Source organism: Saccharomyces kudriavzevii, assembly GCF_947243775.1.
Source record: "Saccharomyces kudriavzevii IFO 1802 strain IFO1802 genome assembly, chromosome: 10".
NCBI classification, from domain to species: domain Eukaryota; kingdom Fungi; phylum Ascomycota; class Saccharomycetes; order Saccharomycetales; family Saccharomycetaceae; genus Saccharomyces; species Saccharomyces kudriavzevii.
This window is the reverse complement of record NC_079281.1, coordinates 185,671-211,471: the sequence shown is the minus strand read 5'-3', so window position 1 is coordinate 211,471 and position 25,801 is coordinate 185,671. Positions and strand designations below refer to the sequence as shown.

The 25,801-nt window shown below is 38.7% G+C and overlaps 9 protein-coding genes and 2 non-coding genes across 11 annotated transcripts; 4 read left to right on the top strand and 7 right to left on the bottom strand.

Moving 5' to 3' along the window:
• Nucleotides 1-185: 185 nt before the first annotated feature.
• PAM16 (import motor complex subunit PAM16) lies at nucleotides 186-638 on the bottom strand (the record flags this gene model as incomplete). The annotated part of the gene is made up of 1 exon (XM_056228946.1): nucleotides 186-638. The coding sequence occupies one exon, from the start codon at nucleotides 636-638 to the stop codon at nucleotides 186-188; it is 453 nt and encodes a 150-aa protein (XP_056083014.1).
• Nucleotides 639-1,210: 572 nt separating this feature from the next.
• Nucleotides 1,211-2,914, bottom strand: SET4 (Set4p; the record flags this gene model as incomplete). The annotated part of the gene is made up of 1 exon (XM_056228945.1): nucleotides 1,211-2,914. The coding sequence occupies one exon, from the start codon at nucleotides 2,912-2,914 to the stop codon at nucleotides 1,211-1,213; it is 1,704 nt and encodes a 567-aa protein (XP_056083013.1).
• Nucleotides 2,915-4,591: 1,677 nt separating this feature from the next.
• IME2 (protein kinase IME2) lies at nucleotides 4,592-6,532 on the bottom strand (the record flags this gene model as incomplete). Its single annotated transcript, XM_056228944.1, has 1 exon — nucleotides 4,592-6,532. The coding sequence occupies one exon, from the start codon at nucleotides 6,530-6,532 to the stop codon at nucleotides 4,592-4,594; it is 1,941 nt and encodes a 646-aa protein (XP_056083012.1).
• Nucleotides 6,533-7,967: 1,435 nt separating this feature from the next.
• On the top strand, nucleotides 7,968-10,307 carry SKDI10G1090 (uncharacterized protein; the record flags this gene model as incomplete). The annotated part of the gene is made up of 1 exon (XM_056228943.1): nucleotides 7,968-10,307. The coding sequence occupies one exon, from the start codon at nucleotides 7,968-7,970 to the stop codon at nucleotides 10,305-10,307; it is 2,340 nt and encodes a 779-aa protein (XP_056083011.1).
• A 396-nt stretch (nucleotides 10,308-10,703) lies between these two features.
• On the top strand, nucleotides 10,704-16,016 carry UTP10 (snoRNA-binding rRNA-processing protein UTP10; the record flags this gene model as incomplete). The annotated part of the gene is made up of 1 exon (XM_056228942.1): nucleotides 10,704-16,016. One exon carries the CDS (start codon nucleotides 10,704-10,706, stop codon nucleotides 16,014-16,016), a length of 5,313 nt encoding a protein of 1,770 aa, XP_056083010.1.
• Nucleotides 16,017-16,448: 432 nt separating this feature from the next.
• GZF3 (Gzf3p) lies at nucleotides 16,449-18,098 on the top strand (the record flags this gene model as incomplete). The annotated part of the gene is made up of 1 exon (XM_056228941.1): nucleotides 16,449-18,098. The coding sequence occupies one exon, from the start codon at nucleotides 16,449-16,451 to the stop codon at nucleotides 18,096-18,098; it is 1,650 nt and encodes a 549-aa protein (XP_056083009.1).
• Nucleotides 18,099-18,439: 341 nt separating this feature from the next.
• On the bottom strand, nucleotides 18,440-20,095 carry CCT7 (chaperonin-containing T-complex subunit CCT7; the record flags this gene model as incomplete). Its single annotated transcript, XM_056228940.1, has 1 exon — nucleotides 18,440-20,095. One exon carries the CDS (start codon nucleotides 20,093-20,095, stop codon nucleotides 18,440-18,442), a length of 1,656 nt encoding a protein of 551 aa, XP_056083008.1.
• Nucleotides 20,096-20,540: 445 nt separating this feature from the next.
• MDV1 (Mdv1p) lies at nucleotides 20,541-22,667 on the bottom strand (the record flags this gene model as incomplete). Its single annotated transcript, XM_056228939.1, has 1 exon — nucleotides 20,541-22,667. One exon carries the CDS (start codon nucleotides 22,665-22,667, stop codon nucleotides 20,541-20,543), a length of 2,127 nt encoding a protein of 708 aa, XP_056083007.1.
• Nucleotides 22,668-23,204: 537 nt separating this feature from the next.
• On the bottom strand, nucleotides 23,205-23,276 carry Skdi_10.trna4D. The gene has a single exon. It is a non-coding gene; the product is annotated as a tRNA-Asp (tRNA).
• A 189-nt stretch (nucleotides 23,277-23,465) lies between these two features.
• On the top strand, nucleotides 23,466-23,538 carry Skdi_10.trna3A. Its single transcript has one exon. It is a non-coding gene; the product is annotated as a tRNA-Ala (tRNA).
• A 166-nt stretch (nucleotides 23,539-23,704) lies between these two features.
• Nucleotides 23,705-24,553, bottom strand: ASF1 (nucleosome assembly factor ASF1; the record flags this gene model as incomplete). The annotated part of the gene is made up of 1 exon (XM_056228938.1): nucleotides 23,705-24,553. The coding sequence occupies one exon, from the start codon at nucleotides 24,551-24,553 to the stop codon at nucleotides 23,705-23,707; it is 849 nt and encodes a 282-aa protein (XP_056083006.1).
• Between the last annotated feature and the right edge of the window lie 1,248 nt (nucleotides 24,554-25,801).

The following is a 25,801-nucleotide window of genomic DNA, read 5'->3' as shown; positions in this document are numbered from 1 at the left end:
AAAAGTTCTATATCGAAATTAAATTCGAGTATATTTACTTTAGTATATAATACTAATATTAACTAAATACAAGAGTATTGGTCCAAAGATTTCTAAAGTACAGGAAGCGACCAACTTGGGCAAATGTTCGAGAAGCAACATGTTTCGATAACACTTATGTTATGACGATGAAAAAATTTTCTTGACTATTCATTGGGACTTGCATCTTTATGTCCACCTGGTGAACTTGTTGAATTCGAAGAAGGTTTCGCCGTTGAAGTGTCCCCTCCTGCTTTTGCGCCAGCCTGTTTATCCCTTTGAGCCAATTCCCATTTCAATCTTTCTGCTGCTCGATACACCTTGCTCTGTAAATAGAAACTCCCACCTTTTTCTTTATCATTGACTTCAAATAAATACTTAAATCTGTCATTAACTTTGTCCATGTTTAAATCGCCCTTGCCTTCTTCAACATTTAAGATTTTACAACTTTCATCTAACGTAATGCCTCCATATTCACCTTTCCCTGTTCCCCTTCTTGTGGCATTAGTAGCACCTTGTTTCACTGATTGTGAAGCCGCTTGTCTATACGCCTCAGCAAATGCTTTACCAAAAACTTGAGTTCCCGTGATTATAACTTGTATAAAAGCCCTGTGAGCCATAGTTTTATATTCAGTAACTCTGTGATTTTTTATGTTCAAGTCATGAAGTTATCATAGATTCTTCTCACATTAGAGCTTAAAATGCGTGAATCAGATGCAAATGAGCTGTAATTTGCAGTTCAAGATTTGTTACGTGAAAAATGATGATCGTTGACATGAATCAATCAATAAGCACAGAAATCCTAGAATTCCTTCTGTCAGTTTATACTTATGACTGGTACTTCAACAGTCAGAGTCAGACAATTTGCCGATATGTCTCATGTAGCGTTTATTAATGCTGTCATTCTTTTCGAAAAGAAAAGGCAATGTAGATCAAATGTAGGTGAGGATCCTTTCGACAATCTCGTGAAAATTACTTATTATGAACAAGATATTTATTAACATAGCATGAATTATTTTTTCTATAGTTACAAAGTGCTAAAATATTATAAAGAGTGATGTAGTATTCACGCTTTTGAAATAAAAATCAAAATCAAAACATAACAGGAACAAAAATGAAAAAATTCTGAGATCTAAAGAAAGGAAAAACATGAAAATGTAAAGATTCCGCAGTTTGAATGATTAATAATATCTTAAAATTTCATTTGTGGCTTACAATTGTGCATTATTGTATTAAAGTAGGATTTATTAGAGAGGGATTCCTTCGTATTTTTCATAAATTCTTCAGAGAACTTTTTGATTTTAGTTATAGGGCAATTTTGACCTAAGTACCCGCATGCGCAATCACAATTAGTTAAAATGGCTTTTATAGAACCCATCAACCAAAATTTATCAATATCCGGTAGGGACTCCAGGTCCTTAGATGCATTTATTATCTCCCAAATAGGATTTCTCAAGTCCCATTGCCATTTGAGACTCATTTCTTCTCCCTTTTCAATATCTCTCTTGGCTCTCAGGACAAATTTAACTCTACAGTCATTATCTTCCCTCGGTTTTTCGTTGAGCGGTCTTACCGTTATTAATTCTACGTTAGGCTCACAGCTCCTTCTTATGTACCTTGTTACTCCACCCACTTCACGAGAGTCTATAAATAAAGGCCAATGTGGGTGGAATAGGACTTTTGGTTTTGTTGTTCCCATTAAACGATAATCGTTACTTGCGTTTGTCTGATAATTTTTTTGAAAGTCAATTCTTCCCAAATATTCCTGAATTATCTGACCTCTAGCGCAAGAGTTTGAAATGAACACGCCTAAATCTTTTTTGTTTGAAGACTTTTTCACATCCATATTCACTGATCTGGAGCTCTCCCAGTCAGAGCAGACGACCCAGTCGTCATCGTAATGGCTATCGATAAACATCTTGACGTATTTATCCCTATACTCTGATGTTGTTATGAGTTTAAATTTCGTCTCCTTCGAAGAGTTTATTTCATTCAACAACGGTCTTAGAAAATGTGTCGATGTTACCGGCTTTTCATGCTTAGTTTTTTTCCGCATACTATCGCTATTCTCGTTCAATATATTTGTTGAAGCAGTATCAATTTGACGTTTCTTGGGTTGTACCTCTATGCTGTTCACTGATTGCTGCTGCTGCTGCTCCGCGTTCAAAATCGAGGTTGTCACTATAGATGAAAATTGAAACAGCCTCTGATCTCCTATTTTTCTAGGAAATATCATTGGTTTCACTTGATTAGCCTGTAGTTCTGTCTTACTGTCACATCTTTTGCAAACGAAGCCTCTTTTTATTGGATCAGATTTCTTGAATGCGTAGCACAGTTTGTGCTGCCATGTTTTGCACTTGTTACACTGTATAAACAACTCATCCTTAGGTTCATCTGAGCCGCAGATACAATTATTTCTAGGTTTGTTACCTTCCGTAAGCAATGGAAGTACAGCCTTACTTTGTCGTGTCACTTCGTTGCGGGTGGCCGGGGCTTTAGAGCTTTCGTCTTGATTTTGCCTTTTTAGTGGGAACGGTATGGTGGCTGCTGTTGCCAGGGCTACGGCTGCTGCTATACCTCTTTTATTTGAAGATATTGCTTTAGATGAGCCCGATGAAGGATGATGGCTCAAAATACTTCTTTCATTTTGAAGCAAATGCATAGGTGTTGGGCCCGCTGTGGCCATTGTATGGAATGTCCTTATAGGCATATATTGGGGAGAGGCCAGTGTTTCTGAAGCTGCACTGCTTATGGACAAAGGTGTATGGTCACTATAGTCCTTAGACATTGAGCTGTTCGATGAATACGACGATGACCGTGATATAACTTTGTCTGTGGTTGAGCAAGATCTTCCTTGTCTTGCCTGACGAGAACGTACTGAATCCGGCGAAGTCATTTTCGAAGATAAAACTGTATTTGAGACCTTCTGTTGAGAATACCAGTGCTATCTAATGCCTACTAGGTTTCTTCCTTTTGATTTGAAGGGTTGCAACTAAGAAAATTGAATCAACGTATCTTTTCTCTGCCTTTTCAACAAAAAAGCAGTGAGATGACTTGTAGATACCACTTTATAAATTTTGAAGTGAAAGGGTAGCACCTCTTATACAAAGCTTCTCAGATGTATATAGCCGTGCAGTACCAAAGTTGAGGTTCCTTATATACTTTCAAATATCTTCCAAGAACAATAATAAGCTTTCCTGAAGAAAAAAGGAGGTGGTTATTGATCAGCAGAAAGTTTGGCATTAAAAGCAAACGACAGGCAGAAAGGAACTCTCAGCCTACAGCATCTTCTGTGAAAATGATTACATGTGCTCGAGGTGCGGACAAGAAAAAAGCCAGAAAACGTACAAGAATAAAGGTACCTACCTCAATGAACGAGTTCGAGCGTCAAAAGGCGGGTATAAGCGAAGAAGAGCGATGCCGCCAGCCAAGTAAAGCCAAACGAAGAGATCGACTCTTCATGGGAGACGCAGCTTTTTCTTTGTAACCTTTAACTCTGTGATTGATTGTTCGGCATAACAGAGTTTCAACGGCATGCATATACGACGGTGCCTTCGTGCCTTATGTTGGTTGATTATCCGGCATTTCACCTCGTTAAAACTTTTTGAACTGCATAGCGTGCGAAAAAAAATGGAAACGATTAAAAAAACTCAGGTATGAAGTTGAAGTTGAGTGTACTACTATGTTCACATGTATTTACACTTCCAGTCTTGTCCTTTTGCTAGCATGCGAACACTTGTCACACTGGGATGTAGCTTTCTTGAACGTGGACACGCCAGTCTCGTATGTCGGCTCCCGTCTGCTTCTTGCCTATTGTTTTAGTGCCTAAAAACCTTATTTGGCCTTTCCTCGCGGAAAATCGAGATCGCCGAATGCCACGCGAGGGATTCCAAACGAAAGACATCAAAATCAAAACAATAAAAGGCCAAGCCCATCGTTTAGGGAGAAAAAACTGAGAGCAATGTCTTTTAACGACTCCAAATACGCACCAACTTCTAGGGGAAGGAATGTTTTAGCTAATCCTTCTTCCTTGCATATAGGCCAGACTTTGTTTGAATTGTGCTGTAGTGTTATTGACTCCACGAAACGTTTCTCCAGCGATTTCTTGGTATGCATTAATAGGGTTTTGGGAATTTACCGGTTCTAACGCTGATTTATTTGCCAACTGACAATGCATACACCTGTTTCCCATTTATTAAAGCTTTTCTCGCGTTGGTATCTGTCCTTTGGTTTCATTATAACGTAATCTTTTAACAAAACAGGCAACTTATACGAACAGAAATCTAAACAGAATGAGTAGCAGCGAGATGTCGGGTAACGGAGAATATTTTCGGTAGTATTAGTAAGTAGCCGCCGAGAGGACCAGACAATGACGATGACGGGAGTGAGCAAAGAGAAGGAAAGTAACATATACTCGAAATGGTCTCAAAATAATTACGTAATGGTCAAGTATAAAGCCATCTAGAAAGCACTGAATTTTGTAGAGCAGTAGCTATTTAGGTAGATGAATATATATACATATATATGTATATATATAACTATGCGTAACGATATTATTAGTAAATGATGGATTCTAAAAGGTTACATTCCCAAAATGCTGATTTGGATTTGATAAATGGGTCTCAAACTTTTCCTGTGATTTGTTTAATGTAGGTATCAAGAAATTTCTTGGAGTAAAATCTGGCATTGAATTGAATGAATCGCCTAAGGATGCATCACCCAAAAAAGTACTACCCTTATGATATGACTTATCCGTATGTGTATAATTCGAGTTGTTTACATATGGTAGGACGACATCTTCATCAATATCGGCGTGTTCATTAAACGGTTGCCTTTTGTGAAATTCATCTTGTTCGGGAATCTCTAAGTCAAAAAATAACTGTTCCATATTGTCCGCTTCATCTTTATTTATAATCTCAATATCATTTGTCAACTGTCTAATATTCGACAACGAATGATCCAAGACTTCTTCAGCTGGTAATTGACAAAGGGCTAGATTGTTACGGATTTCCTTTGATAACTCGGTCTCATCAATAGAATCTGAGATAGTGGAATCTGTACCCACGTCAGGTATAGAGTGATCATCATTATCTTCTTCAACGAACTCGTTTAAAAATTCCACCAAGGTTAGTTTTTCTTGATTTATAGTTGGTGAGGGCATTGCTTGAGAATTCTTATTGTTATTGCTGAGGTCGATACCATGAGACTCCGCTTCAACTGGTAATTTGGCTGCAGAATTAAAGTATAATGGCTTTGTGTTTGCTGCCACTGGGTTTATCCCTGCAAAAATCAGTGCTTGTTCTGTGTTAGTTATATCCGTTCTCGTATCTATTTGAGATGCCACAGTACTTTCAAAAAATGGCATTTCACAAAGCTCTTGAGCCGTCGCTCTCTCACTAGGATCCCATCTCAAACACTTTTTGACAACATCGGACAAATCAGATAATTGGGAACTGGAAAGCAGATGATCCAACGAAGAACCCTCCACATAAGGTAGTTTCAGGTTCAATTTATGAACCAAGTTACCGGCATCGTCCCAAAACCCACCAGGCGGTGGAGTAACTATATGATTGGCACTACTAGTGTCAGGACTTTTGATAGGTGTACCAAGAACTTCAAGAATTTTCCAGATCTGATCTATTTCATTAGCGCCGGGGAAAAGAGCTCTGAAAACAGTCACTTCCACTGCCACGCACCCGAACGCCCAAATGTCCAAGGGTTTGGAGTAGTATCCACTTCTTAACAATATTTCAGGTGACCTATACCACCTTGTGGAAACGTAGGCGGTATATGGGTTTTTGTTTTCGACGTGACGCGCTAAGCCAAAGTCTGCCAGTTTGATAACATAATTATCTTGGTATCCTATCTGGTTCATATACTCCTTTTCAAAATACTGGGTACTTGGTGTGATGAGAATATTCTCAGGCTTTAGATCTCTGTGGAAGAAATTGTGTTGATGAATGTGCCTTAACCCAGCCAATATTTGCGATAGGATAGATTTTAAGGAAGGAATGGAAAAAACTCGACGTCTTCTATGTTTCATCATTTGATACAAGTTCTGTTCCATACATTCCATTACAATATGTAGCTGATAATTTTCAGAATCAATGAAAACTTCAAAAATTTGTATCAGATGATCATTTGCTGGGATAGCCAGGATAAACTTAACTTCTCGAACCCTGGTGTAATCTTGTAGTGTGTGCAATTTTGTCATCATCGTCTTTATGGCCACAACACCCTGTGTCTTAGTTACATAGTTTTGGTGCCCATTTTCAGGCTGGTCCATTAAAGTGCCCCTTACGTCTTGCTGTTGTCTACCCAATATATTCGACAAAGGGAATTGTGCCTTGGCCAAGGTTACGCAACCAAATGATCCTGCACCCAATTTTTCGATCAGTTGATATCTGTCAGATAAAGTTTTCAGAGGGATAGAAAGGGGTGGGTTATCGACATCAGGCGGAATACTAAATTCTGAACCACTACTGGAACTTTGCCTACAACGTTTTTCAACCATAAATAAGTTATTATATATAAGTATAGTAGTGTGCCTCTTCTTGCGTCTGCGTCACTTTCTTTTCCAATAGATATGAAGAATAATCGAATTATCTGGTTTAACTGATAACAGATAAAAACTATTATTCTTTAGAGTGCTGCCCAAACCGACAGTAGTGTTCCTATATATGTTTGATCAAAAAAGGAAACTTTTTGGGGAAGGGGGTTGAAAGTAAACTAGGAAGAGAAAGGGTAAAGTAAAGATAACCGTAAAGCTCTTTCAAAGACAAACCTTCTAACTTCTTTCTCGTTGAGTACGTTCGCAAAATTATATGATGTAAGTGTGCAAAACAGAGAAAGTGTTTTTAAAAGAAAATGACCGGTAACTTGCTATCTTAATATATCTATTTGATTTCGTCCATCATTCCTTTATCTTTTTGCAACCAGCGCTTGTCTGTGGCGTTTTGCCGCCGAAGACTCCCGCCCATACTTGCTACTGCATTTAGGACGCAGGGCTGATACCTGTCATTAGATGATATTTCCACAAAAACTCGAATAGCCGCCGAGCCATGAATATTGGACGAACGGAGAAAAGATATATCGAAGATACATCTGCGGGTAATGGCGTGCAATGAAATCCGGGAACCTTAAATCACCGGTATTTTCAGATTGAAACAGCATATTTGAGAAAGCACTGCCTCCAGGATCTGTAATGACAATTCCTCGCCTCTTGCCGATCATGAGTTTCGATAAAACAATTACTAAAAGAATGTTCTCTTGCCTCTCTGTCTGTATAGTACTGACGTGAGGCGGTGCATGGTCTGGCGCGACAGTTTCTTCTTTCTGGCCTTAACTAGCCAGAGACAAAATTAAATGGCTTCGCTTCTGGTTGGGGCGAGACGCGATTAAAGCCGAGCTTGTGTAGGTTATTTTTAGATTGAAAGAATAGGCTTGAACTATTACCCGGACGATCTCTCCTTTGTTGGTAGTGTTGAATTCCATGACGTTGCTTTGGGCCTTGTTTTTTCCCCTGTCTGTTTCAACTTTTTGACAAATGAGGGGCACTGGGTTTATCTGCCAGAGTTTTGCCGTTACGGCAAAAGGACCCTCTGTCTCTGCGCCGAGATCTCCTTGATCTGCACGCCATTCGGCATTCTCATGCCGTTTGCTTGTCCCTATCCGAAAAATGTTCGAAGCAAAGCCATCTTCAACTTTTGTCAATTATATATAACGAAATTCGGAAGAACCTCGAAAAAGAAATTAATCGGATTACAATCCTGTTTATTTAAAAAACGTAGCGTCGTGTTTTGCATTTGTTCTCGATCTACCATATTTGAAACGTACCTAAAAAATTGTATATAATACTTTTCTTACTCAATAGTTTGCATACTCCATCTCTTGACCTAGAATAAAGAACTGAAAAAATAGAGTGAAAAAGTAACTTGAAGATTAAAAAAATGGTCGGTATAAACGAAAAAGCAAATCCGTCAGGGTCCAGTTCTCAAATAGGGAGCTCGAAGCAAAGTCGATCGAGCTTAGATCTTGATAGTAATAGCAACTATCGAACCCCCAACAATTCAGATGATGAAATTAAGAGCAGCTCATTAAGTAAAAATCAGCACAATTTCGTAACGGGTCCGGGTGCTACAAAAAAAGATAACAAGAATGTAAGATTTACTGGTAGTGCGGATGGCGCAGAAAGCGATGCTCCTTCAAGCTTTTCAGAAACAAGCGAGAATTCCAAGAGTACGGATGAGCAAGATGAAGGGGAAGATAAACCACGCCGCCGTAAGAGGAAGGCTAGAGTATCCTTCACGCATTTGAGAAACAACGGTGAGGATGGGGATGATGAGACATTCATTAAAAGAATAATAAACAATTTGACCGGTAATCAAGGAGGTTTGGTCCCTGGACTAGCACCAATGCCTTCAGATAAAGAGGGCAATAAGAACGACTTAGAAAACAATCTTAATGAGGAAATTCCCTTATCAGATCTGGCTGATGCATCCAAAATCGTAGATGTGCACGAGGGAGACAACAAAGAAAAATTAGATGCACTCAAGCTAGAAAATGATATAATATCGACTTCGGATGGTGATACATTAGGTTCTAGTTCAAAAAACTCATTCCTAGCACCTGCAGTAGATCATTTTGACGATTATGCCGAAAACGACTCATCTGATAATGAGGGTTTCATTCAAGCTTCTACATACGTACCTCCTCCACCTCAGGTGAAAAGTGGCGTGCTAGGGTCGTTATTGAAGCTATATCAAAATGACGACTTAAATGGAAGCTCTATTTATTCAGAATCGCAAGCTCCAACGACAGACGAAGAATGTTTCGCTTCCGAAGCTGCCGAAAGGAAGAACTTGCCAGCTGCCAAACGCAGCAGATTGCAAAACTTAAGAGGTAAAGCTAAAAAAAGCAAAATACCCAGATTGAAAAAAAGGCTTAAGACTGAAGCAAAAATTACTGTTCATATTGCAGATCTTCTACAAAGACACCGTTTCATCCTGCGTATGTGTAGGGCTCTTATGATGTATGGGGCCCCCACGCATAGACTAGAAGAATATATGATTATGACTTCGAGAGTTCTTGAAATAGACGGACAGTTCCTGTATCTTCCGGGCTGTATGATTGTCTCCTTCGGCGATGCCACAACAAGAACTTCTGAAGTTCAGCTGGTTAGATGTAATCAGGGCTTGAATCTTTGGAAACTGCATCAAGTACACGCCGTTTACAAGAGAGTGGTCCATGATACCTTGGGTGCTGATGAAGGTAACGCCTTACTTGACCAAATATTGGCTGACACGAACTTATATCCACCTTGGGTATGTGTCCTCTTATATGCATTTTGTTCTGCTATGGTCACTCCGTATGCATTCGGTGGTGATTGGGTAAATCTGGCGATCTCGTTCTTCATGGGCCTTTGTGTAGGATCTTTGCAATTTATTCTATCACAAAAATCCAACATGTATTCGAACGTTTTCGAAATTTCTGCATCTATAGTGGTTAGTTTCTGCGGTAGAGCTTTCGGCTCTATCCCTCGCTCCAACATCTGCTTTGGTGCTGTTACACAAGGTTCCTTGGCATTGATTCTTCCAGGTTACATTATATTATGCGGTGCTCTAGAGTTACAAAGTCGGAGTATGGTTGCCGGCGCAGTGCGTATGTTTTACGCCATTATTTATTCCTTGTTTTTGGGCTTTGGTATAACGCTGGGTTCAGCTTTATTTGGGTGGATGTATCACAATGCTACTAACGAAATTTCATGCCCTCAATTAATCTCTCCGTGGTTTAGGTTCCTCTTTGTTCCTGCATTTACTATAAGTATCTCCTTATTAAACCAGGCACACATATCACAGTTGCCCGTTATGGTTTTCATTTCCTGTAGTGGTTATGTCGTAACATATTGGGCCGGTCAGTACTTTAAAAATTCCACAGAATTTACTGCTGCTTTGGCTGCATTCGTTATCGGTGTTTTGGGTAACTTATATTCTAGAATTTGGCAAGGTTTAGCAGTGTCGGCTATGTTGCCTGCAATCTTCGTTCAAGTGCCGTCTGGTATTGCTTCACAAAATTCTCTGCTTTCTGGGTTACAGAATGCAAATAAAATTGTCAACACAATTGTTAATGGCAGTGTTACCGCCACAACAAGTACATCCGATCCTTCATCTTCCATGTCATTCGGTATGACAATGATTCAAGTTTGCGTCGGTATTTCTGTAGGATTATTTGCCTCCTCACTTTTCGTTTACCCCTTTGGTAAAAAGAAAACCGGTCTCTTCAGTTTATAGGTTCTCAGAGAGTAAATGCAATCAGAATTCCATTAACAAAAGGATCCAATATCGTTATTTTGGACTTTTTTTGGCCCAAAAAACACTTTGAATCGCTTGAGCATTCAAAAGAAATTACAAGTACAATATTAAGAATAAATAAGTTATGTTAACCATATTTATGGGCCTTCCTATCCTCTACATATATTTTATAATGCCTAAATATGCAGTAAATGAAAAATGCCGCTAAATAATATTCAAATCACATGACCTTTTTTTTCTTTTTTTTCTTTCCGCGACAGTGTAGAAAAAAATTTTCAGTTAGCGATGAGCTCAGATGTATTTCAAAGATGCAATCAATAGTTGCCACATTCATCATTCCCAAAGAGAGCTATCCAGCCACAAATAAATTTGATAATGTCTTCTCTAAGTGACCAATTAGCTCAAGTTGCTTCCAGCAATGCTACGGTTGCGTTGGATAGAAAAAGAAGACAAAAGCTTCATTCAGCTTCTTTGATTTATAACTCGAAGACGGCTGCAACTCAGGATTATGATTTCATTTTTGAAAATGCTAGTAAGGCTCTCAAAGAACTGAGTCAAATAGAGCCGAAGTTTGACATTTTCTCAAGAACTCTATTTTCGGAGTCCTCTATTACTCTTGATAGAAATGTCCAAACAAAAGAAGAGATTAGAGATTTGGATAACGCCATTGATGCGTATTTGCTATTAGCTTCTTCCAAATGGCACTTGGTACCCACACTACATGCAACAGAATGGTTGGTTCGTCGTTTCCAGATTCATGTCAAAAATACAGAAATGTTTTTACTGTCCACTCTAAATTACTATCAAACTCCTGTCTTCAAACGAATCCTAAGTATCGTCAAATTGCCACCTCTGTTCAATTGTTTATCTAATTTCGTCAGAAGTGAAAAAGCTCCAACAGGTTTGACCATGGTAAAGCTCTTTAATGATATGGATTTTTTGAAGCTATACACAAACTATCTGGACCAATGTATCAAGCACAATGCGACATATACTAACCAGCTTTTATTTACCACATGCTGTTTCATCAACGTAATTGCCTTCAATTCTAGCAATGATGAAAAGTTAAATCAGCTTGTTCCAATTTTACTTGAAATCTCTGCTAAACTTTTGGCCTCTAAGTCTAAGGATTGTCAAATAGCGGCTCATACCATCTTGGTCGTGTTTGCTACTGCCTTGCCTTTAAAAAAACCAATTATTTTAGCTGCTATGGAAACCATTCTTTCAAACTTAGATGATAAAGACGCCAAACATTCAGCGCTTGTTACAATTTGTAAGCTTTTCCAAACACTAAAAGGGCAAGGTAATGTTGATCAGCTACCCTCTAAAATTTATAAATTATTCGATAGCAAATTCGACACCGCATTTGTTCTCGCTTTCTTAGATAAAGCCAGTAAACCAGCGTGTGATAAATTCATTACCTCATATACCAGATCTGTTGCAAGATACGATCAAACCAAACTGGACTCTATTTTGAACCTACTGAAAAAAATAAAATTAGAAAAATACGAAGTTAGACTAATCATCACTGACTTAATTCATATTTCCGAAATTTTAGAAGATAAATCACAATTAATAGAGTTATTCGAATATTTTACTTCCATTAATGAGGATTTGGTGTTGAAATGTCTGAGATATTTGGGCTTAACTGGTGAAATCTTTGAAATTAGGTTGACTACATCATTATTCACCAACGTCGATACGAACGCCGACATTGTAAAACAACTATGTGACCCTATGGAAGCTACCCGAAACGGTACGGTTCCATCGTTCCAAGCTTTTTTAGATATCCATTCAAACTTTATCAACACAACAAACATGTCGATTCTCGCCGAATCTGGAGAAAGATTTAAAAAAGTTTTATCTCTATTTACTGAAGCTATTGGCAAAGGCTATCAGGCAAGCTCCTTTTTGACTTCCTTTTTTACTACTTTAGAGTCAAGAATAACGTTTCTGTTGAGAGTAACTATATCTCCAGCCGCACCAACCGCGCTAAAGCTAATCTCATTGAACAATATTTCAAAATATATCAACAGTATTGAAAAGGAAGCTAACATTTTCACCCTGGTTCCATGTCTAATTTGCGCTTTACAAGATGCCTCCATAAAGGTCAGAATTGGTGTGAAGAAGATTCTCTCTTTGATAGCTAGGAGACCATCCACAAAGCACTACTTTTTATCTGATAAGCTTTACGGAGAAAATATTACCATTCCTATGTTGAATCCCAAGGACAGTGAGGCTTGGTTAGCAGGATTTTTGAATGAATACGTCACAGAAAATTACGATATTTCCAGAATATTTACACCGAAGAAAAATGAAGGTGTCTTTGTATTGTTCTGGGCCAATCAAGCCCTATTAATACCTTCTCCATATGCCAAGACAGTGTTGTTGGATAATTTGAACAAAAGTTCAAGTTCTACCTCCTCCTATTCTTCCTTGTTCGAAGAATTTATTTCGCACTACTTGAAAAACAGATCTAGTTGGGAAGCATGCTGTACCGCTAACAAAGCCAATTTTGAACGCTTTGAGCGTGCTTTAGTCAATTTAGTATCGCTAAAGGAGAAACAGTCATTTATGATTGATTTTGTTCTCGACGCACTAAACTCGGATTACGAACAACTAGCTAATTTGGCTGCTGAAAGACTTATAGGCATATTCCCCTCGTTGAATAATGTGCAGAAACTGAGAATTGTTCAAAATATGGTGGATTCTTCCAGTAACGTAGAATTATCGTATGATACAGTTGGCGTACTACAGTCATTACCTCTTGACTCTGAGATTTTCGTATCTATACTAAACCAAAATAGCATCAGTAACGAAATGGACCAAACAGACTTCTCTAAAAGAAGAAGAAGACGCTCATCAACTAGTAAAAATGCATTTTTGAAGGAGGAGGTTTCTCAACTGGCAGAATTGCACTTAAGAAAATTAACAATTACTTTGGAAGCGCTGGACAAAATCAAGAATGTTGGCTCTGAAAAGCTCTTATCCACACTGTTTTCCCTGTTGTCTGATTTGGAGACTTTGGATCAAGATGGGGGACTACCTGTATTATACGCACAAGAAACTTTGATTTCTTGTATGTTGAACACAATCACGTTCTTAAAGGAGCATGGTTGTACAGAACTAACAAATATAAGAGCAGATATATTGGTGTCCGCTATTAGAAATTCGGCATCCCCTCAAGTCCAAAACAAACTACTACTTGTAATTGGATCTCTCGCTACTTTAAGTTCGGAGGTTATTCTACATTCTGTGATGCCTATCTTTACATTCATGGGAGCTCATAGCATTCGTCAAGATGACGAATTTACCACCACGGTTGTTGAGCGGACAATACTAACTGTTGTTCCTGCCTTAATTAAGAATAGCAAAGAAAATGAAAAGGAAGAAATGGAGTTTTTATTGTTGAGTTTTACGACCGCTTTGCAACACGTTCCAAGACATAGAAGAGTTAAATTATTTTCTACTTTAATTAAAACACTAGGGCCGGTCAAAGCCTTAGGTTCATTCCTTTTCTTGATCGCGCAACAGTATTCTTCAGCTTTAGTCAACTTTAAAATTGGTGATGCAAGAACATTAATAGAATTTATTAAGGCTTTACTCGTTGATCTACATGTGAGTGAGCAGTTATCAGGTTTGAACGATTTACTCGATATCATTAAATCGTTAACATCATCGAAAAAATCCTCAGAAAAAAAGAAATTATTGGAATCCCGTGTTCTGTTTTCAAACGGTATTTTGAATGTTCCAGAAAGTGAATTTTTAGCTTTCATCAATAATGCGTTTGAATTCTTCAATAAAATAACCGAGGAAACTGATCAAGATTATTATGACGTGAGAAAAAACTTAAGATTAAAAGTATATTCCGTTCTTTTGGATGAAACAAGTGATGAAAAATTAATCAAAAGAATCAGGGATGAATTTGGCACTCTTTTGGAGACACTTCTGTTCTTTATTAATTCTCTAGAAGTAACATTTTCATCCATACTTTCTCAAGAAAACGACGAAGTATCTGATTCTGAAACGTCATTTTCAGATCATACTAGTGAAATAAAGGAAATTTTATTTAAGGTTCTTGGCGGTGTATTGAATATTCTACCAGTTGACGAATTTGTTAATGCGGTATTACCTCTGCTAAATACATCCAGTAATGAAGACATTAGATACCATTTGACGTTGGTAATTGGGTCCAAGTTTGAATTGGAAAGTTCGGAGGCTATTCCTATTGTCAACAATGTATTGAAGGTTTTGCTTGGCAGGATGCCTCTGGAATCCAAATCTGTCGCTATTTCTCAAGTAATCCTGAACACAATGACAGCTTTAGTGAGCAAATATGGTAAGAAACTTGATGGCTCTATATTAACGCAAACTCTTACCTTGGCTACTGAAAAAATGACCTCTGATATGACAGAAGTCAAGATATCATCTTTGGCCTTGATAACAAACTGCGTTCAAGTATTGGGCGTTAAATCAATTGCATACTATCCAAAGATAGTCCCACCTGCTCTCCAGTTATTTGATGGTTCTTTAGCGGATAGCGTCAACCCGTTGAAGGAGCAGTTACAGGTTGCTATACTGTTATTGTTTGCAGGTCTGATCAAAAATATTCCAAGTTTTTTGATGTCGAATATCTTTGACGTTTTGCATGTTATTTACTTTGCCGATGAAGTCGACAGTAGTATTAGATTATCAGTGATTTCATTGATCATCGAACATATTGATTTGAAGGAAGTTTTGAGGGTTCTATACAAGATTTGGTCCACTGAAGTAGCGACATCCAATGATACCGTTGCCGTTAGTTTATTTCTGAGTACATTAGAATCCACTGTTGAAAAAATTGATAAGAAATCTGCAACTTCACAATCTCCTATATTCTTCAAATTATTATTATCTTTATTTGAATTTAGATCCATTTGCACCTTCGATAACAACACCATTAGTAGGATAGAAGCTTCTGTTCATGAAATTGCCAACGCATATGTTTTGAAGATGAATGATAAAGTCTTTAGACCACTGTTTGTTTTATTGGTAAGATGGGCTTTTGACGGTGAAGGTGTAACCAATGCAGGTATTACTGAAGTAGAAAGGCTGCTGGCGTTCTTTAAGTTTTTTAATAAGCTTCAAGAAAATTTGAGAGGGATCATTACTTCCTACTTCACCTACTTGATAGAACCTACAGATATTTTGTTAAAGAGATTCATCACCAAGGATATAGAAAACATTAACTTGAGACGTTTGGTGATCAATTCTTTAACTTCCTCATTGAAGTTTGATAGAGACGAATATTGGAAGTCAACGTCCAGATTCGAATTGATTTCCGAATCCTTGGTCAATCAACTATCCAGCATAGAGAGCCCTATCGGGAAATATTTGGTCAAGGCAATTGGTGCTCTGGCTTCTAATAATAGTGGAGTTGATGAACATAACCTAACTTTGAATAAATTGATTGTTGAGCACATGAAGGCTTCCTGTTCCTCCACTGAAAAGCTATGGGCTGTCAGATCCATGAAATTAATATACTCCAAGATAGGTGAAAGTTGGTTGGTTCTTCTTCCACAGCTTGTTCCTGTAATTGCCGAGCTATTGGAAGATGATGATGAAGAAATTGAACGTGAAGTAAGAACCGGTTTAGTCAAGGTTGTTGAAAATGTTCTAGGGGAACCCTTTGAGAGGTACCTGGATTAATCTGGAAGGAAAAGTCAAACTTAAATAGTATATAAAATTTGTAAAGTAAAAGATTTTGGTGTTAAATGAAACCCTATGATAGAAACTATTGCTTGCTGATTCGTAGTGAGTGTCTTCAATTGCGAACATGTGTTCTATAACCTTAGGAGTTAATCTTGATAACAATACGATATTATCTCCATCGTTATTAGTGATTATTGTTACTCGGGGAAGCATTGTTATCCATTTACAAGTGAGCTAACAAAAGTGAAAATTTTGTTATCTTTGCTTATCTGCGCTTATCAATCCTAATCAGTGAAAAACAAGATACGGGTTTGATGAATAAGGTAGTTCAGGAAATAAGACATACCATAAATCATTCCAGTTGATTCATAAGATTACGAGTATCATTGGCGTGTTTTTGCTCTATCATACAGTCTTACTGGTAGTATTATGTCATTGCAAGCTACAACTTTTGGAAGCTATGACATTAGGAAACGAGACAATGTATTTGAGCCAAGTTCAAACGAAAGTTCTAACAACATAAATCAAAGCGAAGAGGAGGGGCATAATGGAAAATGGCCGCCATTGGGTTGTGAAGCTGTTTCTAACGACTGTAAATCATCAGTTCAATTGCGCAAACCACAGGTAAACATGACGATCGACAACAATATGAACTTTGAGACTGATAACAAGGGTTTTTCTGGTCCTGCTTCTGGCGATATAAGCTCAGACATGAACTCTTTGAATCATATATTGCCTAAAAATCAAATCAGAAATAGCGGGCAGGCAACAGATACTAGTTGTGATCATAATGTTTCCGATGATGCCAACGTCCCAGTGTGTAAAAACTGTTTAACCTCTACAACACCTTTATGGAGAAGAGATGAGCATGGAGCTGTTCTTTGTAATGCTTGCGGCTTGTTTTTGAAGCTGCATGGGAAGCCTAGACCAATTAGCTTGAAAACAGATGTAATAAAGTCCCGAAATAGAAAAAGTAATACAAATCATGCACATAATTTGGATAATTTTCGGAATCAAACATTAATTGCAGAGCTTAAAAGCGAAGGAACTATAGAATCAAGCAATCGCAAAGTCAGCAAATCTTCAGTTGAAGGTAAAAAGAAAAAATCCTCTCAATCTTCAATTGGGTCGCCATCCGGAGAGAAGGTTTCCAAAAAATCCAAGACGGATCCGAAAGATAAGAATAATTCTCACCTATCAGCAAAAAAATTGGAAGTGCTTATGTCTGGAGATTCTTCGAGGCCGAAGCTAAAGCCAAAATTATCAAAACAGGACGCTACCATTCACCAGGAGAAATTACTTACTTTTCCAAGTTATACAGATATCAAGGAATATTCAAATTCTTCTGTTAAGTCAGCTTCCAATAAAGAACTGCCACAATTTGGCGCAAGTTCTCTTCCGCCTAATGCGGTAGCATCAAAAACAGGCGCGGATTCTCCCCAACTACCTCACTTATCAATGCTTCTCGGTAGTTTAAATAGTACCTCAATATCAAATAACATGAGTGAGACAGTCTCCAACAGCAACAACGGTATCGTTTCGACTGCTGCAACTCTGGCGCCGACTTCTTCACGGACAACGGACTCTAATCCATCCGATATACCGAATCAAATCAGGTCCACAATGTCTTCACCAGATATAATATCCGCGAAGCGCAGTGATCCAACCTCCTTATCATTCCATATGGCCTCTATCAACGACATGTTGGAGACCAAGGAGCCTGTAAACAGCAATGTGAAAACTGAGGGTACGCCACCTCATCTCATACCGTTGATACAGTCCTCCAAGGTTCCATACTTATCTACAGCACATTCTTTATCGGTTTCAAACGGTATTTGCAGGTCAGATGTCACCTCTGAACGGAACCTAACAGGTCATCCAATCAAAGCTTTAAACGGTCCTTTATCCACCAAGTTACACAAAGAAGAAGAAATAATAAAGCTGAAGACTAGAATCAATGAGTTAGAACTCGTAACAGATTTATATAGGAGGCATATCAACGAATTAGATGGGAAATGCCGAGGTCTTGAAGAGCGTTTAGAAAGGGCAGAAAAACGAAAAGGGGATAAAAGCAGGTAGATCATTTTTTTACCAGCGTCATTTTTAAGTTCGATATCATGTGTATATATGGTTATGTAGTTATGCAGTAGCATCATCAGTTGCAAAATAAGGTCACAATCTACAATTGGGCATATCTTATACTATGAGTTAAATACAGTAGAAGTGTGCGACAGCACGAACGATTGCAGTAAAAAAAAAGTTTCTCTGTGTTTCCTACATATTATACAAAAAAAGGAAGGACTAAGGTTTTATCGATACAGTATTCACTTATTTTTCATGGAAAGAAATTACCTTTAATGCAAAAGCTACTGCAAAAGGAGTATTAATAGAAATGTATGCAACACATGGCTCTAAAGCATTTATTGCATTGGCATACCTCTTCCTCTTCCAGCACCTTGGGGAGGCATCATACCAGCATTGGCGCTTTCGCTTCCCTTGTTCGTGATTGTCTCATCAACAGATAAAATTAGGTTGGTAGCCTCTGTGGCACTATACAAAGCATTGATTTTCACTAGAGCAGGTTCCCATACAAATTTGGCAAAGTTGTCACCGATATTTTCTGTTTCAAAATCAACACCGTACCATTTTTCACCCTTGCTGTGAGCCAATCTTAATTTGTTTAGTATTTCTATTGCGTCGAAACCAGCATTTTCACAAAGTTGTCTTGGAATAACTTCCAAGGCCTTGGCGAAGGCATTGATTACCATTTGTTGCTTACCAGCTATTGTCTTTGAATAATCTCTCAAACATTTAGAAATTTCCATTTCTGTGGCACCGCCACCTGCAACAATTAGTTTATTCTGTAGAGCCCTCTTGACAATCATGATTGCATCGTGCAGGGATCTCTCTACTTCTGCGATAACCTGCTCAGCACCTCCTCTTAAAAGCAATGTACACGTTTTAGCTTGTGGGCAACCTTGGAATAAATTGTAACGTTCAGAACCAATCTGCATCTCCTCGAACAAGTCACAAGTACCTAAATGCTCTGGTTTAATATCGGATGTAGTAGACTGTATAGAACCGCCAACTGCTTGGATAACACGGTTCATGTCATCTGCGCTCACTCTACCTGCACAGAAGATATTTCTATCAGCAAAGAATTGAGTTGCTAAATCACCAATTGGTAACTTGGATAATACAATATTTGCGCCCGTTCTTTCTACTTGTTTTAACTTTTCAAAAATCAAATGCCATTCTGCATCCACAATGGCTTGGTAATCTTCAACATTCTCTACACGTACTTCAGCGTTATCTTTCTCTGCTTTCAGCTCTAATTCAACGTTCAAACTCAAAATTTTAGGGTTGGAGAATTTTTTGGGCTGTTGTTCAAACCCAGCATAGGAGAACGTTTTCTTGAATGCGACACCATTGATGAAAAGAGATTCTTCCATAGCACCACCTGGAACTTTCTTAATACCTATTAATTTGTCGTCTAAGTCATTTCTATCAAGGGATAGCACAGCATCAACACACATTTTAACAAAGAAATCCGCATTCTTATGGATCAACTTGGATGACATCGCAGTTCTAGCGCAGCGCTCCAGTAACTCCCTGCCACTGCTTTTTTCTGTCGTAATATCCACAGCTAATTCATTTATCTTTTCGACAGCCAAAGATACTGCCTTTCTATAACCCTTCATAATCAAATGAGACGAAATGCCTTCTTCCAAGAAAGGTTTAGATTCCTTCATCAACTCACCGGCCAAGATGGTCACACTAGTTGTACCATCACCAACCTCAGCATCCTGAGCTCTGGATATATCCACCAAAGTTTTGGCAGCAGGGTGCACTACATCTAATAATTTTAAGATTGTAGCACCATCATTAGAAATAGTAGTCTTTTGATTTGATGTCACAATTAGAATATCGGAACCTAAGGGACCTAAAGTTGGCTTTAGTGTCTCTTGTACGGCAACGCAGGCATTAATGTTGGAGATGATTTGACCTCTACCTTGAGATGCGTCTGTTCCCTCTTTTAGAACCACAATTGTAGGTGTTTGACCTCCAAAATTCATTGTTCCACGAGTTATATGGCCACGCAATCCAGATGCTACTAGATATTTGGTTCTGATTTTTTATGTTCGGAATACACTAGGAATTATTTAGCATCCGTCATATGCTCAATACTGACTCTATATTCTTCATTTTTTTTTTTCCAGTAGCGAAGATGAAAAAGTCGCCACTTGAACATCCATCACTTTGAACGTCTTGTCGTCTTGCCTCCTTTACCGGGTAAATATGGCTTAAACTGATGGGAAAGCTTATTATATGTGATGAATCCATCTTTCAGGTAATAAACTTCATTAAAAGACCGTCATCAGTACTTTAAATGCTTTATTTACATTCCAGATGAATATTATATTTTTATATACAAATATATATATTTGAGCGAGCACTTATGCATGTGTGCACTTTTTATTTCTTCTTTTTCTAAACGCGATCAGTGATTGCAATGCCCTCTTAGACTGCCCAAATATGCACGTCTCCATTCCCGCGACCCTCGAGCATGTAGTTATCTTTGTATTTAACGGCAGTAACGTTCACTTCGTCGCCTTTTTCGACACAGGGCCAGCTTTCATCCTTGTTGCTATCGTAAATATGAATAGATGTTGCATTTGACACGACGACTGCAGCGTTGTCCTGAAAGAAATCTAAAGATAACACGGGCGCATTGTATGCATGAAACTTGCTCAACAATCCAGTTCTCAAATCCCAGACCCTGACTGTCCTGTCGTATGAACCGGTAACTAAGCACGCAGAATCAAACTTCAATGATGTTATGGCGTCTGTATGCCCTTCCAAAGTACGTATTACTTTGCCGGATCTTAAATCCCATAATCTCACAATACCGTCCTTTGTACCTGTAGCCAATGCTGCGTCAAAACTCTGTAGTGCACCTATAGTAGGCCTCTCACTTCTTTGGGTAAGGAGAGTGCTCTTTGACAAATCTACATTGGTAGCGGTTGTCAAGACATTAGCAAAACTCAAATCAATGGTCTGCATACATTTCCCGGAACATAAGTCCCATTGCCTAATGGTTCTATCTTGCGAACCACTTACCAAGAAATTGGGATCCAATGATAATGCAGTAACCTCGTCAATATGAGCTTCAAATGTAAAGACACATGGAGAATCAATTTGACTAGCGGGACAGGTGAGATTTTGAGTTTCTTGGTAAAGCTGTTCGGCTAAATTCAAGTTCCATAGTTTTAAAGCTGCGTCTCTACCACCTGTAACAAGCGTCCCGTAGTCACGATCGATTTGCATACAATTAATTGTAGCAAGATGCCCAGCTAACTCCCCAATTTTCTTTCGTTTGGATAAATCCCAAATTTTTACAGTATGATCGAGATATCCGGCTGTACACAAGGTGCCGAAGGGCCCATCAAAATCTAAGCAAGTAATGAAATCATCGTGTGCGGATTCTATAGAACCGATTTTTGTTCCCGGTTCATAAAGGTGTTGGAACGTTGGGAAACTTTTTCTATGTTTCTTTCTGGTTTTGTTATAAAATGCTCCTAGTTTGGATGAGTTATCTTTTCGAAGCTGCTGTTTTGTTCTTGGGGGAAGGTTGGAAGTTTCTGACGTCATACTTTTTGTTGTGTCATTACTTTTGCCACCGTTCTTGGAAGTTATTCCCTCACCTATACTAGGATCTTCTGCATTTTCATCACTACTAGCTTCGATTATTTCCAGTCCATATTCTTCTAGGAAATCCATTCTATCGTCAATTTGCTTAAGATTGTCTTCCAAAAGAAATTGGTTCTGTTCTATATTGGCGATCTTTGTTAACAATTTCTCCTTTGTTTGCCTTAGGCCCTCAATTTCAAGATCAATGTCCTTTACTTCGGATAATGTAGAATTCTTTTGGATATTCAAAAATTCTAAACTATTTACAAGTGTTTGAGAAAAACTTTTCAATGCAGTAGGGGAATAAGAGGAACTTATTTTTTTCGTTTCCACTCCCGGCGGTATGAGGAATGAATCTTGGAAGTTAGGTAGGTCAGTGACCACGTCCTCTCGTTCTGATTTCTTGGACAAAACATTTCCTGCATCATCCATATCATTCGTGCCATATGTTAACTTTTCAGTGTTTTCGATAGCAAGCTCGGCTATTGGTAGATAACTTTTGAAGCCTTGGAACAAGGATGATTCTTTCTTGGGTGCGTTTTTCCAAGATGTTTCACCCTCTCCCTTTCCTGTTAGAAGCTTGTCATCAGTGTTGCCCTTTGGGCTTCCCCTAGTGGGAATTTCATTCAGTAAATCGTCGCTTATGTATGTGGACATTCTGAAGCATGTTTTGTTGTCTGTAAACTTATTTTTGAATACATCGCTTCTTCTCGTCTTTGAGTAAACATCTTCGAAAGTGTAAGAACCATTTCTTATAAGAGGTATCCGTTCATTCCTCTTCTGAAGGTACGAAGCTGAATTTGTATTATTGACAGTAGTGGATAACAAGTTCTTGTAAGGCCCGCTATTGGTTAGTACATCCTGAGTGTTGCTGTTTGATTTTTGATAACTTAGAAAGGCGGACGCCGTTGTGGACAATGTTTTCCCTATATGAGTTATCTGATCGTTCACTGACATTATTTGCCATTATTTTTTTGTCAATTCAAGCCTGTAATGTATGTATATATATTTGTGTTTTCTTTTTCGAAGGTTAGTTCTTGTCTTGTTTATGTTGTCCCTCCAGAGGAAGTCGATGTGAAAGCAGTTCCGCCTGTCAAAGTTGAGCGAATTCCTATCGGACGGAAAAGTCCGATGACTACTTTAAACAGGGATACAAGTTTGAGGAGAACTGCAATACGCAATGTGGAAATATTTCACTATTCTGACTGCGAACAGCTACGTCTAAGGCGGTTTCAAGCTACAAAGCTGCATGTAACGGAATAAAGAGTAAAATATCACAGGGGTATTTGATTAATCACAAAAATATTTACACAAGCATTTGCAACACCAATCTGGTCCTCTGTTCCTTGTGAAGACTGATAATACGGTGCCAAGTAGTAAAAATACCTGGCGGTCGCTCCCGCTGAAACTTAAACACACATCATTAACGTTCAATACATATATGCATTGATGTTTAAACGTTTCACAAGGAAAAAAAAATCCCCGGACAAAAATCTCCGCGACGGGGAATTGAACCCCGATCTGGCACGCGACAAGCGCCCATTCTGACCATTAAACTATCACGGATTGCTTTTGTTGTTTCCACTATTTACAATGGATATGGATAGTTGCAAATTTGCCTTGTCAATTCTCATTCCGGCAAGGCGTTAGGTCTGTTCAAACGTGTTACATATTGCGCTTGCATTTATTTGCAGCTGTTTCGGATAGTCGTATTGGCATAGCCGATGTTTAGACGAGACCACTCATTGATAAAACGGGCGTGTGGCGTAGTCGGTAGCGCGCTCCCTTAGCATGGGAGAGGTCTCCGGTTCGATTCCGGACTCGTCCACTTATTTTTATGCCATAAAAACATATATCAAGCTGAAGCATATTGTATTTTACAACTGCCCTTCCGTCCATTTCGAATTATATCTCAGATTTTTTTTTTACTTATTTATACATTTTATAAAATGTGCTACTCCCAAGTACCATTAGTGTTATAACCCCATGAATTCTTATTTTCTTGGAGATGCCGCGTCCTTCGGGGTGGACACAATATCTGTGGACTGTTCTTCTACTTTCCTCCTCTTCTTATCGTTACCGTCTACGTTTCTGTCTGCTGGGACGATTTCGCCATCTGCTTCATCTTCATCGTCGTCGCTGTGTTCTATATCCTCCTCCTCTTCTTCCAGATTCGTTTCATTATCTTCGGTCTTTTCTTCTTCCTCCTCCTCTTCTTCAGCTGCTTCTTCAGCTTCTCCCTCTCCGTTGCCTTCGTCGTCGTTTTCTTCTCCATCATCGTCATCTTCCTCGTCCTCGTCTTCGTCATCGTCATCTTCCTCCTCGTCTTCGTCATCAACGCCAGGCTGTTCAGGAGGGTACAGATCTCCCTCATTTTCATTGTCCCAAACAATGTTAAACCTCGTGACTCTTGGCTTTTCAGCAAGTATATTTCTCACAATATGATCAACCTGTACCTTTGCCGGTGGATTTTCTCTTAGCTCTTCTTCATCGTACTCATTATTCACGTAGTAGCCGACTCTTACAAATTCTCTTCCATCATAGGAACAACTTAGAAGAATAACGGTCACACTAACTAGTTCACTTGCAGGAATCAGTTCAGCAGAGGGAGGATCTGCTGAAAACACAAATTTGTTGACCCCTACGGGAACCGGACCCACTAGAATGGAGTCCAATTCTTGGTCATGGTCCAGAGAACGAGACGAACCAACGTAAGTCAGCTTCCATTCTAAATCGTGTTTTAAAGACTCTAAGCATTCAAAAGTAATTTCAAATTCGTATGGATCAGTGAATTTAGCGGGATTGTTCAAAACCTTGATACCTAGTAGTGATACAATTGACATCTCTTCGATACTTGTGTTCTAATTGGATGGTAAGGAGAGTAAAATGCTACACTTGCGTGGTTCGAGTGGGTCTCTTAGCTTATCGAAGGTCCTTCAAGTGTGCGTACGTATCATTGTAAGAAATATTTTCATTCGTTAATTGTATGCTCATTACATGAAAAAGGGAATAGATTTACGCGTTTAGAGTGAGAAAAAAAAAACCAAAAAAGAAAAAACGCGTAAACGATAAAATCGTTGAAAAGGTAGCCCTTTCTCAAAACCCACACACAATACGAAAAAAACTCAGCCCCAACTTGATCTTGTGAAAACCAAATTCTCGCCAAGGCATTATTGTCCCACGTAGGAACGGACCAAGAGTGTTGTAAGGCAGTAAGGTGCACAAAGCCGATAAGAAAAAGGAAGGAAGCCGACAAGTCTCAAGGGTAAAAAAGGCAAAAAAAGGAAATGACCTCGGCAGAAAAAGGTACTGACTAATAAGGCAACGTATAATCAGGCAAGGCTATGGTATGGTACCATATCTACCGCTCATAACTCAATTTGTCTACCTCGAAAATCGTCCAATAAATACTGTTCAGGGGAAAATAGGGTTGAGACCCAAAAGGGGAAACAAGAAAATAATCTTTGTCGTCATACTCTATGCTCACTGCCTTTTCCTTGCCGGCGAGTGCTTGAAAGCTTAATTGTGGTTTTCACCACAATTAATTGGAAAAAAAGAAACGACAAAAGAAGTAGACTGATATACCGTTGTCGGGGTGGGTAACCGGGGCCTATTCATCGGGCCGATTTCACAGGCCTAGACTTCCACGTGACCGCTTTCAGATATGGTTGCCTGCGAGTTCTATGACAGAGAGGAAAGAAACAGAGGCAATTTACTTAATATGGAAAGAGAGGATCTTTTGACGCAAATAGATGCTCCATCTCCGAGAAAAAGTCTGGACAATACCAACGGCAATTAGCCTAAACAGGATATCAGATCGAGTAAAAAAAAATTTTTAGTATGGGGTCAGTGGCGCTGTTGTGATATTGACGTTAAAGAGTACGTCGAGTGAGAAAAGGTGGAGTTTTAGTGAAACTCCGGAAGAAAGCACTGATTGCGGGTGGCAAGACAGATATGCCTTTTGATATATAACTGGTAGCTCATCATGATTGCTAGCTCCTTTCTTTTTTGTGTAATTGGAATCTGTATATCTTGCTAGTAAATTTCAGTGTAGCCCTAATATCTCGCAGTTGCATAAATATATCCATTCA